Source organism: Oncorhynchus masou, chromosome 8 (genome assembly GCF_036934945.1).
Source record: "Oncorhynchus masou masou isolate Uvic2021 chromosome 8, UVic_Omas_1.1, whole genome shotgun sequence".
NCBI lineage: Eukaryota > Metazoa > Chordata > Actinopteri > Salmoniformes > Salmonidae > Oncorhynchus > Oncorhynchus masou.
This window is the reverse complement of record NC_088219.1, coordinates 22,981,732-22,995,249: the sequence shown is the minus strand read 5'-3', so window position 1 is coordinate 22,995,249 and position 13,518 is coordinate 22,981,732. Positions and strand designations below refer to the sequence as shown.

The 13,518-nt window shown below is 47.3% G+C and overlaps 1 protein-coding gene across 1 annotated transcript in view; it reads left to right on the top strand.

The window, feature by feature from the left end:
- Positions 1 to 13,518, top strand: part of LOC135544402 (guanine nucleotide exchange factor VAV2-like) — a 254,049-nt gene that overhangs the window by 226,232 nt on the left and 14,299 nt on the right. The window contains 6 exon segments of the mRNA XM_064971977.1: positions 2,871 to 2,939; positions 3,628 to 3,714; positions 5,999 to 6,084; positions 6,204 to 6,336; positions 7,095 to 7,204; positions 7,322 to 7,423. Of these exon segments, the coding sequence (XP_064828049.1) occupies positions 2,871 to 2,939; positions 3,628 to 3,714; positions 5,999 to 6,084; positions 6,204 to 6,336; positions 7,095 to 7,204; positions 7,322 to 7,423 (587 nt within the window).

Below are 13,518 nucleotides of genomic sequence, written 5' to 3'. Positions count from 1 at the left end.
TGGCTAACTGACTGACTGACTGGCTGAATGGCTGACTGACTATCTAACTGACTGACTGACTGGCTGAATCGCTGAATGGCTGACTGACTATTTAACTGACTGACTGACTGGCTGGCTGGCTGACAGTCTAGCTGACTGACTGGCTGGCTGGCTGGCTGGCAAGCTGACTGTCTAACTGACTGACTCGCTGGCTGGCTGACAGTCTAACTGACTGACTGGCTGGCTGGCTGGCTGGCTGACAGTCTAACTGACTGACTGACTGACTGACTGGCTGGCTGGCTGGCTGACAGTCTAACTGACTGACTGACTGGCTAGCTGGCTGACTGGCAGGAGATTCAGAGAAGAGAAACTGTGTTCAAATCAGCCATGCTCTAATCACATTACATGCAGGCCCATTTCACTCGTTCCCATAGCTTTGTGGTTAAGGATTAATATGCCGTGGTCCCAGGGCGTTCAACTGACAGGCTGTGTGTGTGTGTGTGTGTGTGTGTGTGTGTGTGTGTGTGTGTGCGTGTGCGTGTAAGCCTTAGGGCACATCTTTACTGTGATTAAGCCATATCTGTTCTTTGTCAGAATTACACAGTACACAGCTTATACTGTAGCAAATCATTCTGTCTTCACTGACATGGCCAGCAGGCCTAAACTAGCCAACACATACATACCACGTACTGTATAACTCACTCCCATATTATCTTCCCACACTTACCCTTTCTCTAGAAAACTGCTGAAGCATGCATAAAGTCCACTTGAAAGTGTCAGTTCTAACATCACATGCTCTATATTAGCATTTCCCAACTCCGGTCCTCCAGTACCCCCAACAGCACACAGTTTTGTTGTAGCCCCAGATTAACACACCTGATTCAACTTGTCAACTAATCATCAAGCCCTCAATGAGTTGAATCAGGTGTGTTCGTCTGGGGCTACAACAAAACTGTGTGCTGTTGGGGGTACTGGAGGACGGGAGTTGGGACCCCCTGCATTATATGCACAGATGTTCCACTAGTACAGTACCTCTGAGAGGTAGGGAGAATATGTGTTGACTGGCTCTAAATGACCCTCATTGTTTGCTGTAGCGTCCATATTTTTAGAAGACACACAGATTTTCTCATAAAGTATTCACTGTTTTTACACAGAAAAACATATTTTGTGGTGATGAAGTTTAGTGAGGGTTCATATGAGTTATATGAGTGTAACTGGGAGGTTTTCTGTTTCCCTCCCTGTTGTGGTGTAGTCATACTGAGATATGTGAATGTTTGTGTAGACTTTGTAGTAGTGTATTGTGAGTGTGTGTGTGTGGAGTGTGTGGTAGTGTATTGTGAGTGAGTGTGTCGTAGTGTATTTTGAGTGTGTGTGTGGAGTGTGTGTGTGTAGAGTGTGTGGTAGTGTTGTGAGTGTGTGTGTGTAGAGTGTGTGGTAGTGTATTGTGTAGAGGGTGTGGTAGTGTATTGGGAGTATGTGCGTAGAGTGTGTGCGTAGAGTGTGTGGTAGTGTATTGTGAGTGTGTGGTAGTGTATTGTGAGTGTGTGCGTAGAATGTGTGTGTGTAGAGTGTGTGGTAGTGTATTGTGAGTGTGTGTGTAGAGTGTGTGGTAGTGTATTTTGAGTGTGTGTGTGGAGTGTGTGTGTGTAGAGTGTGTGGTAGTGTTGTGAGTGTGTGTGTGTAGAGTGTGTGTGTGGTAGTGTATTGCGTAGAGGGTGTGGTAGTGTATTGTGAGTATGTGCATAGAGTGTGTGCGTAGAGTGTGTGGTAGTCTATTGTGAGTGTGTGGTAGTGTATTGTGAGTGTGTGCGTAGAGTGTGTGTGTGTAGAGTGTGTAGTAGTGTATTGTGAGTGAGTGTGTGGTAGTGTATTGTGAGTGTGTTTGTGGTAGTGTATTGTGAGTGTGTGGTAGTGTATTTTGAGTGTGTGTGTGGAGTGTGTGTGTGTGTGTGTAGAGTGTGTGGTAGTGTTGTGAGTGTGTGTGTAGAGTGTGTGTGTGGTAGTGTATTGTGTAGAGGGTGTGGTAGTGTATTGTGAGTGTGTTTGTGGTAGTGTATTGTGAGTGTGTGGTAGTGTATTTTGAGTGTGTGTGTGGAGTGTGTGTGTGTGTGTGTGTGTAGAGTGTGTGGTAGTGTATTGTGAGTGTGTGCGTAGAGTGTGAGTGTGTGTAGTGTGTGGTAGTGTATTGTGAGTGTGTGTGGTAGTGTATTGTGAGTGTGTGATATTGTATTGTGAGTGTGTGGTAGTGTATTGTGAATGTGTGTGTGTAGAGTGTGTGGTAGTGTATTGTGAGTGTGTGTGTGGTAGTGTATTGTGAGTGTGTGGTAGTGTATTATGAGTGTGTGTGTGGTAGTGTATTGTGAGTGTGTGCGTAGAGTGTGAGTGTGTGTAGTGTGTGGTAGTGTATTGTGAGTGTGTGTGGTAGTGTATTGTGAGTGTGTGGTAGTGTATTATGAGTGTGTGTGTGGTAGTGTATTGTGAGTGTGTGCGTAGAGTGTGAGTGTGTGTAGTGTGTGGTAGTGTATTGTGAGTGTGTGTGGTAGTGTATTGTGAGTGTGTGGTAGTGTATTGTGAATGTGTGTGTGTAGAGTGTGTGGTAGTGTATTGTGAGTGTGTGTAGAGTGTGATATTGTATTGTGAGTGTGTGGTACTGTATTGTGAATGTGTGTGTGTGTGTGTGTGTGTGTGTGTGTGTGTGTGTGTGTGTGTGTGTGTGTGTGTGTGTGTGTGTGTAGAGTGTGTGGTAGTGTATTGTGAGTGTGTGTGTAGTTTATTGTGAGTGTGTGTAGTGTGTGTGATATTGTATTGTGAATGTGTGTAGTGTGTGTGGTAGTGTATTGTGAATGTGTGTGTTGTGTTGTTCACTGATGGAATGTAACTTCCCCTTACAGGAGCTGGTGATTCATTCAACTGACCGACCTGATAGACAGCAGCTGAAGGAGGCGTTGGAGGCCATGCAGGTGTGTGTGTGTCACAGGAGGCTGCTGAGGGAGGACGGTTCATAATAATGTCTGGAACAGAGAAAATGGAATAGCATCAAACACCTGCAAACCAAGTGTTTGATGTATTTGATACCATTCCACAATTCTGCTCCAGTCATGACTATGAGCCACTTCTCCCCAATTAAGGTGCCAACAACCTCCTGTGGTGTGTGTGTGTTTAAGTGTGTGTGTGTGTGTGTGTGTGTGTGTGTGTGTGTGTGTGTGTGTGTGTGTGTGTGTGTGTGTGTGTGTGTGTGTGTGTGTGTGTTTCTGTTTGTGTGTGTTTTTGTTTAACTATCCTTGTGGGTACCAGAAGTCCTCACAAGGATAGTAAAACAAGGAACATTTGGACAAGTGGGGCCCATGAGGACAAATGCTATTTTAATCTTAACGGTTAGGTTTAGGGTCAAGGTTAGAATTAAGGTTTAAGGGGTTACGGTTAGGTTTAGAATTAGGAGTTAGGGTTAGGTATCGTTTTAGGTTTAGTTTTAGGAGTAAGTGTGTGTGTGCATGCTTACTTTAGGTTATTCCAGGTTTGATCATCAACCATTGTGACATTTTTCTATTCATTCAAAAGGGCTGCTTGTGTGCATAGCTTTAATTCAGCTGCCAGGATATAATAGATGTTAATCCGATATACTGGTGTAAATACGATGTGTCTCTGAAGGACTTGGCTATGTACATCAATGAAGTGAAGAGAGACAACGAGACCTTGAAGAAGATTAGTGAATTCCAGAACTCCATCGAGAACCTTGTGAGTAACTTGATTGTTGTAAACGACACCAATTTTCTACAATCAGCACTGATGTTTCAATCAATAATGAGTGTTGACCCTTTGTACGTTGTCTCATTGGCGATTTAAATCAAATCATATTTTAAATCAAATTTGATTTGTCACGTGGTTCATAAACAACATGTGTAGACTAACAGTGAAATGCTTGTTTACAGGCCTTTCCCAACAATCTAGAGAGAACGAAATATTAGAATATAGATATAGGAATACACAATGAGTAACGACAACTTGGCAATATACACAGGGTACCAGTACAGAGTGGATGTGCAGGGATACGAGGTGATTGAGGTAGATATGTACATATAACTAGGACAAAAGAGACAGATAGTAAACAGTAGCAGCAGTGTATGTAATGAGTCAAAACAGTTAGCGCAAAACGGGTCAATGCAGATAGTCTGGGTAGCTATTTGGTGAACTATTTAACTAACTATTTAGCAGTCTTATGGCTTGGGTGTAGAAGCTGTTCAGGGTCATGTTGGTTCCAGACTTGGTGCATCAGTGCTGCTTTCCGTGCGGAATCAGAGAGAACAGTCTATGACTTGGGTTACAGTCTTTGACACTTTATTGAGATTGACAAAAATGTTTTTACTGTCAAATATTTATTGAGCAACAGAGAGTGATTGCCCATCCCGCTGGCCCCGACACACTCCTTCTCCCCAATTTCGTGATATCCAATTCGTAGTTACAGTCTTGTCCCATCGCTACAACTCCCGTACGGACTCGGGAGAGACCAAGGTCAAGAGCCTCAGAAACACGACCCCGCCAAGCCGCACTGCTTCTTGACACACTGCTCGCATAACCAACCAGCCGCACCAATGTGTCGGAGGAAACACTGAATAAATGGCGACCCTGTCAGTGTGCATTCGCACGGCCTGCCACAGAAGTCGCTAGAGCGTGATGCGACAAGGATATCTTGGCCGACCAAACCCTCCCCTAACCCGGACGACACTGGGACAACTGTGCCGTCTCATGGGTCTTCCAGTAGCGGCTGGCTGCGACACAGCCCGGGATCAAACCTGTATCTGTAGTGAAGCCTCAAGCACTGCAGTGCCATAGACCATTGTGCCACTCGGGAGGCCTATGAGCAGATAGTTAAAGTACAAAAGGGAAAATAAATAAACATAAATATCGGTTGTGTTTACAGTGGTGTTTGTTTACAATATCTCTCTCTCTCTCTCTCTCTCTCTCTCTCTCTGTCTATCTCTCTCTGTCTCACTTTCTCTCTCTCAATCTCTCCTCTCTCTGTCTCTCTCTCTCAATCTCTCCTCTCTCTGCTTGCTCATCCCTCGCTTCCACTTGTCGCACTCATCTGCAATTATCATGTCTCTCGTAAATCATTTATCCTTCCAGAGTGTGAGCAGAGAATCTTTTTAAGTCTCAACGAATCCCAAACTCAAATGTGCCGTACAAGGCAGTGTTTAGTCTAACAGCAGACGGCTTTTATTGGCCTTGATACGTGCTTTAGATGAAGCCTCGGAGACAGCCACAGGCTGCTATTTTAGATGTACTGACTGTCTTGTCAGTCTGTCTGTCCTGCACATATGCTCATTGTATCACTGACATGAAACCATCGGTGTAGCCAACACAGCCTGAAGGGGGCCGTACAGCCACTGGTGAACGAGTCATGAATGTCATAATGTTATGGTAGCAGAATAAAATGATGACTCACATTTCCCATTTTGACATCTTGACGTTTAATATATCATAAATCAGTTCAGTACCTCGGTCGATGGCAAAATGTATTCATTGAGATTCCACTCGGTTAGATGAATAATTCATACAATTGCGTAAAGTAGACAACAATGTGCTGTTCTTAACCTTCGGTTAGTACCACCACTTATATTCATCACTGAAATAAACAGCATTTGCTCCATCTGTTTTTAGACACCTAAATCAATGATATCTATCCAATGATTCGTTAAGAATGTAACCTCCCGATGCTTCGTGAGCATTTGTCATACCCCATCATGACCAAAATATACGCGTGTTTTACTCCTTTGTTTGTAAACAAGGTATATGTAAATAAACACTGTATAACCTCAAAATGGTTAAAACTATAATTGTGATATCATGGACTGTCATTCCTTATATCTATAGCTTTGTCTATGATTTTGAGAGTGGTTACATTTTTCAAGCCCCAACCAGCAGCTGTGTACCAAATCAGCGGCAGGGTGCCCGCTTTTTAATTGTTTTGAACTGCAGATTCCGGCTTTAATCCAGGCATGTGTATATGTGACCCAAGCAGCAGGTCAAACTGGAGGAGTATGGCAGACCAAAGATAGATGGAGAGCTCAAGGTGTCCTCCATAGTCAACCGAACAAAGCAGGACCGGTGAGGAGTCAAGCTTCACTATCAAATTCAGACCTACTGAATGTGTGCTATGTGATTAACAGCCTTTCTTACACATGCGTTCAGAACTCTAACTGATGTTCTACGGTTCCCTTTCCAAGGTACATATTCCTGTTTGATAAAGTGGTCATTGTGTGCAAGCGGAAAGGCTACAGCTATGAACTGAAAGAGATCATTGAGCTGCAGTCGTACAAAATGTCTGACGACCCCATGAACAACAGGGACGTGAAGAAGGTAGGCAGCAGCCTTGAGCTGCGATTTCTCCTAACACCCCGCTGAAGAGACACACTCAGTCCAGGTTCTGCAATGTCTTAGCAATCATTACAAATGGTGTCCTTGAGGTAGAACTGTGTTGACGGTCACTTCAGATAAGCAGGCTCATTGGTAATGCATTGAAGTGTCCGATCTGTGTGCGTTGTGCCGGCCTGTGCTCTGCAGAACATGTAAATGCAATGAAGGTCATTTACAATACAGGCCGTGTGCATTTTCCACCAATCTAACCATTCTTTTGAATCTGCATGTGTGGTCGTGTGCATGTGTAACTGGGTCTTCTCTGGTGTGTTTCTCTTTGCATGCATACCAGTCCAGTGGAAAAATGGTAAGCTGAAGCAACCCTTAACTCATCTTCTCATAGCAGTGTGTGTGTGTGTGTGTGTGTGTGTGTGTGTGTGTGTGTGTGTGTGTGTGTGTTGTGTTGGGTGTCATGCTATGATTGCATGTGCACCCACTGGCTATGTGATTCTCTTAACTTTTTGTCAGATGCATTGCCATGAGGGAACACTGTCTCTTGGTTAGCTCCAAAGGGAATGTGTAGGCTATAGAAAATGTATTTTGTTAGTATACATTATTTTGGGGGGAATTTGTTACAATCCTCCTCGTCTCTCCCCCACTACTCTCTCCATCTACCTCCATATTTCTTTCTCTCGACCGTCCTTTCTTCATCTCTCTCTCTCTCTCTCTCTCTTTCTCTCTCTCTCTCTCTCTCTCTGCAGTGGTCCTATGGCTTCTACCTGATCCACCTGCAAGGCAAGCAGGGCTTTCAGTTCTTCTGTAAAACAGAGGACACCAAGAGGAAATGGATGGAGCAGTTTGAGATGGCCATGTGGGTACAGTAGTAGGCCTATAGAAGCAGCATGCAGCCGAGTGGATCTTTCAGACTAATCAGATCCTTTTCATTAACACTCACTATGTATCATGTATGTTTCCTCCAATCCCAAAGGTCAAACATCAAGCCGGAGAAAGCCACGGCCAATCAGCACAACTTCCAGATGCACACGTTTGAGAAGAACACCAATTGCCGAGCTTGCAAGATGCTGCTGAGGTGAGACTTGGCACCAGCCGCAGGGCTCCTCCCATGTACCGGGCCTTATCATGCACTTAGTTGACGCATGACAGCACTGTTTTCGAAAGGGATGTTAGTGGTACTTACTGACGCTACACACTTACTTTGATATTCAGTCTGTTGAGCTTGCCAGCCTGTCTAAACTCCCTGAATGACAAATCACTCAGCCTTTGAGTCTTTTTGATTTGACAGACAGCTAGAACACCCACGGAAACACTCTAAAAGCCAACCATTACAGTAGGCCTGCATCTAAGTTGACAATGTGAGTGCAGCTCCAGCGCTATGCTGTGCAGTCTTCTGACTTCTACTACAGTGGCTGTCTACACTCTACACTCCATGCAATGTATTGACCCAAAAACGACATAGTAGCAACGCTGACCTAAATTCCCACCCCGTGCTGTGGCAGGGACCAGTGTGCTGCTACCTCTAGCTGCTAACTGCTAATTTCATCAGTAGCCCCAGTGTTTTAGTCTGATGTATGGTGCTGGCTATTGGACATGACAGCGTATACACTGCAGAGCATACACCTGCCGTATTTTACATAACGTAAAACGTAATCCACTTGATTGTGTGGCCTGAAAAAAAGAGTGGAACGCTTACGGTGGATGTAGTACGTTGAATTTATGGCTATTTTAGAGGGGGCTTTTATTCACAGTGACAGTCAGTTAACACAAATAGACAGTGTTTGGCCACCCAGGAATCAAACCTGAAGCTTTGGGAACAGTAGTGTACAGTGCATTCGGAAAGTATTCAGAACCTTTGACCTCTTCCACATTTTGTTACATTACAGCCGTATTCTAAAATGGATTCAATTATTCATTTTTTTTTTCATCAATACAACACAATACCCCATAATGTCAAAGCAAAAAGAGGTTTTTAGTAATGTTTGCAAATTGATTAACACCCAACCACCCCCCCCCAGAAATACATAATAAATACCTAGTATTCAACCCCTTTTCTATGAGACTCAAAATTGAGCTCAGGTGCATCCTGTTTTCATTGATCATCCTTCAGATGTTTCTACAAATTGACTGGAGTCCACCTGTGGTAAATTCAATTGATTGGAAAGGATTTGGAAAGGCACACACCTGTCTATATAAGGTCCAACATTTGACACTACATGTCAGAGTAGTTTCTCTGTGGAATTAGGAGAACCTTCCAGAAGGACAATCATCTCTGCAGCACTTCACCAATCAGGCCTTTATGGTAGAGTGGCCAGACGGAAGCAACTCCTCAGTAAACGGCACATGACGACCTGCTTGGACTTTGCCAAAAGGCATCTAAAGACTCTCAGACCATTAGAAAATATGGTGATGACAGCACCATGCTGTGGAGATGTCTTTCAGCAGCAGGAACTGGAAGACTAGTCAGGATCGAGGGAAATATGAACGGAGCAAAGTACAGAGAGATCCTTGATGAAAACCTGCTCCAGAGCGCTCAGGACCTCAGACTGGGGTGATGTTATGAACTTGAGTGAAGACCCAAACGCGGTTTTAACAGAAAACAGAGTTCTTTAATAAAAAACAGGAATGGCATAAATCCTCTTCCAACGTAGTTAATGGAACAAAAGAACGTAGTATAATGCAGGTTGCACCTGCCATGCAGACACCGACAGGACAGGACAAGGTTGAAGCAAACGAGACGACAGCTTGCTTCTGGCATCAAAAAACACAAACAAGAATCAGACACTGAAAGTAGCAGGAACAGAGAAAGAAATAGAGACCTAATCAGAGGGGGAAGAGAGAACAGGTGGGGAAAGAGAGAATGAGCTAGTTAGGAGAAATGTAGAACAGCTGAGGGATGAGAGACAGAGAAGGTAACCTAAAAAGACCAGCAGAGAGAGAGAATGAAGAGAAAGGACAGGAACAGACATAACAAGACATGACAGTACCCCCCCACTCACCGAGCGCCTCCTGGCGCACTCGAGGAGGAAACCTGGCGGCAACGGAGGAAATCATCGATCAGCGAACGGTCCAGCACGTCCCGAGAGGGAACCCAACTCCTCTCCTCAGGACCGTACCCCTCCCAATCCACTAGGTACTGATGACCACGGCCCCGAGGGCGCATGTCCAAAATCTTACAAACCCTGTAGATGGGTGCGCCCTCGACAAGGATGGGGGACGAGCGGGGGCGCGAAGAACGGGCTTAACACAGGAGACATGGAAGACCGGGTGAACGCGACGAAGATAGCGGGAGAAGAAGTCGCACTGCGACAGGATTAATGACCTGGGAAATACGGAACGGACCAATGAACCGCGGGGCCAACTTGCGAGAAGCTGTCTTAAGGGGAAGGTTCTGAGTGGAGAGCCATACTCTCTGACCGCAACAATATCTAGGACTCTTGGTCCTACGCTTATTAGCGGCCCTCACAGTCTGCGCCCTATTACGGCAAAGTGCCGACCTGACCCCCCTTCCAGGTGCGCTCGCAACGCTGGACAAAAGCCTGAGCGGAGGGGACGCAGGACTCGGCGAGCTGAGATGAGAACAGCGGAGGCTGGTACCCGAGGCTACACTGAAAAGGGGATAGACCGGTAGCAGACGAGGGAAGCGAGTTGTGGGCGTACTCTGCCCAGGGGAGCTGTTCTGACCAAGACGCAGGGTTACGAAAAGAAAGACTGCGTAAAATGCGACCAACAGTCTGATTGGCCCGTTCGGCTTGACCGTTAGACTGGGGATGAAAGCCGGACGAGAGACTGACGGAAGCCCCAATCAAACGGCAAAACTCCCTCCAAAATTGAGACGTGAACTGCGGGCCTCTGTCGGAAACGACGTCAGACGGAAGGCCATGAATTCGGAAAACATTCTCGATAATGATCTGAGCCGTCTCCTTAGCAGAAGGGAGCTTATCGAGAGGAATGAAATGAGCCGCCTTAGAGAATCTATCGACAACCGTAAGAATAACTGTCTTCCCCGCTGATGAAGACAGTCCGGTGATAAAATCTAAAGCGATGTGAGACCACGGTCGAGAGGGAATGGGAAGCGGTCTGAGACGGCCGGCAGGAGGAGAGTTCCCAGATTTAGTCTGCGCGCAGACCGAACAAGCGGCGACAAATGCGCGTCACGTTCCCGAGTGGGCCACCAGAAACGCTGGCGAATGGAAGCAGCGTACCCCGAACGCCGGGGTGGCCGGCTAACTTGGCAGAGTGGGCCCACTGAAGAACGACCGGACGAGTAGGAACGGGAACGAACAGAAGGTTCCTAGGACAAGCTCGCGGCGACGGAGTGTGAGCGAGTGCTTGCTTTACCTGCCTCTCAATTCCCCAGACAGTCAACCCGACAACACGCCCCTCAGGGAGAATCCCATCGGGGTCGGTGGAGACCTCAGAAGAACTGAAGAGACGAGATAAAGCATCAGGCTTGGTGTTTTTTGAGCCCGGACGATAAGAAATAACAAACTCGAAACGAGCGAAAAACAGAGCCCAACGAGCCTGACGCGCATTAAGTCGTTTGGCTGAACGGATGTACTCAAGGTTCCTATGGTCAGTCCAAACGACAAAAGGAACGGTCGCCCCTCCAACCACTGTCGCCATTCGCCTAGGGCTAAGCGGATGGCGAGCAGTTCGCGATTACCAACATCATAGTTACGTTCTGACGGCGATAAGCGATGAGAGAAAAACGCGCAAGGATGGACCTTGCCGTCAGAGAGAGCGCTGAGAAAGAATGGCTCCCACGCCCACCTCTGACGCGTCAACCTCAACAACAAACTGTCTAGAGATGTCAGGTGTAACAAGAATAGGTGCGGATGTAAAACGATTCTTAAGAAGATCAAAAGCTCCCTGGGCGGAAACGGACCACTTAAAGCACGTCTTAACAGAAGTAAGGGCTGTGAGAGGAGCTGCCACCTGACCGAAATTACGGATGAAACGACGGTAGAAATTAGCGAAGCCCAGAAAGCGCTGCAGCTCGACGCGTGACTTAGGAACGGGCCAATCAATGACAGCCTGGACCTTAGCGGGATCCATCTTAATGCCCTCAGCGGAAATAACGGAACCGAGAAAAGGGACAGAGGCGGCATGAAAAGTGCACTTCTCAGCCTTCACATAAAGACAGTTCTCCAAAAGGCGCTGGAGGACGCGTCGCACGTGCTGAACATGAATCGAGAGAGACGGTGAAAAAATCAGGATATCGTCCATGTAAACGAAAACAAAAATGTTCAGCATGTCTCTCAGGACGTCGTTAACTAGTGCCTGAAAGACAGCTGGAGCGTTAACGAGGCCGAAAGGAAGAACCCGGTATTCAAAGTGCCCTAACGGAGTGTTAAACGCCGTCTTCCACTCGTCCCCCTCCCTGATGCGCACGAGATGGTAGGCGTTACGAAGGTCCAATTTGGTGAAAAACCTGGCTCCCTGCAGGATCTCGAAGGCTGAAGACATAAGAGGAAGCGGATAACGATTCTTAACTGTTATGTCATTCAGCCCTCGATAATCCACGCATGGGCGCAGGGACCCGTCCTTCTTCTGAACAAAAAGAACCCGCGCCGGCGGGGGAGGAGGAGGAGACTATGGTACCGGCGTCGAGCGAAACCGACAAATAATCCTCGAGAGCCTTACGTTCGGGAGCCGACAGAGAGTATAATCTACCCCGGGAGGGAGTAGTTCCCGGAAGGAGATCAATACTACAGTCATACGACCGGTGTGGAGGGAGAGAAGTGGCCTTGGAACGACTGAACACCGTGCGCAGATCGTGATACTCCTCCGGCACCCCTGTCAAATCGCCAGGCTCCTCCTGTGAAGAAGAGACAGAGGAAACAGGAGGGATAGCAGACATTAAACAGGTTACATGACAAGAAACATTCCAGGATAGGATAGTATTACTAGACCAATTAATAGAAGGGTTATGGCGCACTAGCCAGGGATGACCCAAAACAACAGGTGTAAAAGGTGAACGAAAAATTAAAAAAGAAATGGTTTCGCTATGATTACCAGAGACAGTGAGGGTTAAAGGCAGCGTCTCACGCTGAATCTTGGGGAGAGAACTACCATCTAAAGCGAACAAGGCCCTGGGCTCCCCTAACTGTCTGAGAGGAATGTCATGTTCCCGAGCCCAGGTCTCGTCCATAAAACAGCCCTCCGCCCCAGAGTCTATCAAGGCACTGCAGGAAGCAGATGAACCGGGCCAGCGGAGATGGACCGGAAAGGTAGTGCGTGATCCAGAAGGAGAGGCCTGAGTAGTTGCGCTCACCAGTAGCCCTCCTCTTACTGATGAGCTCTGGCCTTTTACTGGACATGAGGTGACAAAATGACCAGCGGAGCCGCAGTAGAGACAGAGGCGATTGGTGATTCTCCGTTCCCTCTCCTTGGCCGAGATGCGAATACCCCCAGCTGCATAGGCTCAGCATCCGAGCCGGCGGGGAGGGTGGCAGTGATGCGGCAGGTGGCAGTGATGTGGAGAGGGGAGCAACGGAGAACGTGAGCTCCTTTCCACGAGCTCGGCGACGAAGATCAAACCGTCGCTCATGCGAATAGCGAGAGCTATTAAGGAGTCCAGACTGGAAGGAACCTCCCGGGAGAGGATCTCATCCTTAACCTCGACGTGGAGACCCTCCAGAAAACGAGCGAGCAAAGCCGGCTCGTTCCAGTCACTAGAGGCAGCGAGAGTGCGAAACTCAATAGAATAATCCGTTATGGATCTATTCCCCTGACATAGGGAAGACCGGGCCCTGGAAGCCTCCTCGCCAAAAACAGAACGGTCAAAAACCCGTATCATCTCCTCCTTAAAGTCCTGATACTGGTTAATACACTCAGCCCTCGCCTCCCAGACTGCCGTGCCCCACTCACGCGCCCGTCCGGCAAGGAGAGAAATGACGTAGGCGATGCGGGCTGCGCTCCTGGAGTAAGTGTTGGGCTGGAGAGAGAACACCACATCACACTGAGTGAGGAATGAGCGGCACTCAGTGGGCTCCCCAGAGTAACACGGCGGGTTGTTGATCCTGGGCTCCGGAGACTCGGAAACCCTGGAAGTGGGCGGTGGATCGAGGTGGAGTTGGTGAACCCGTCTTGTGAGGTCGGAGACTTGGACGGCCAGGGTCTCAACGGCATGTTGAGCAGCAGACAATTCCTCCTCGTGTCTGCCTA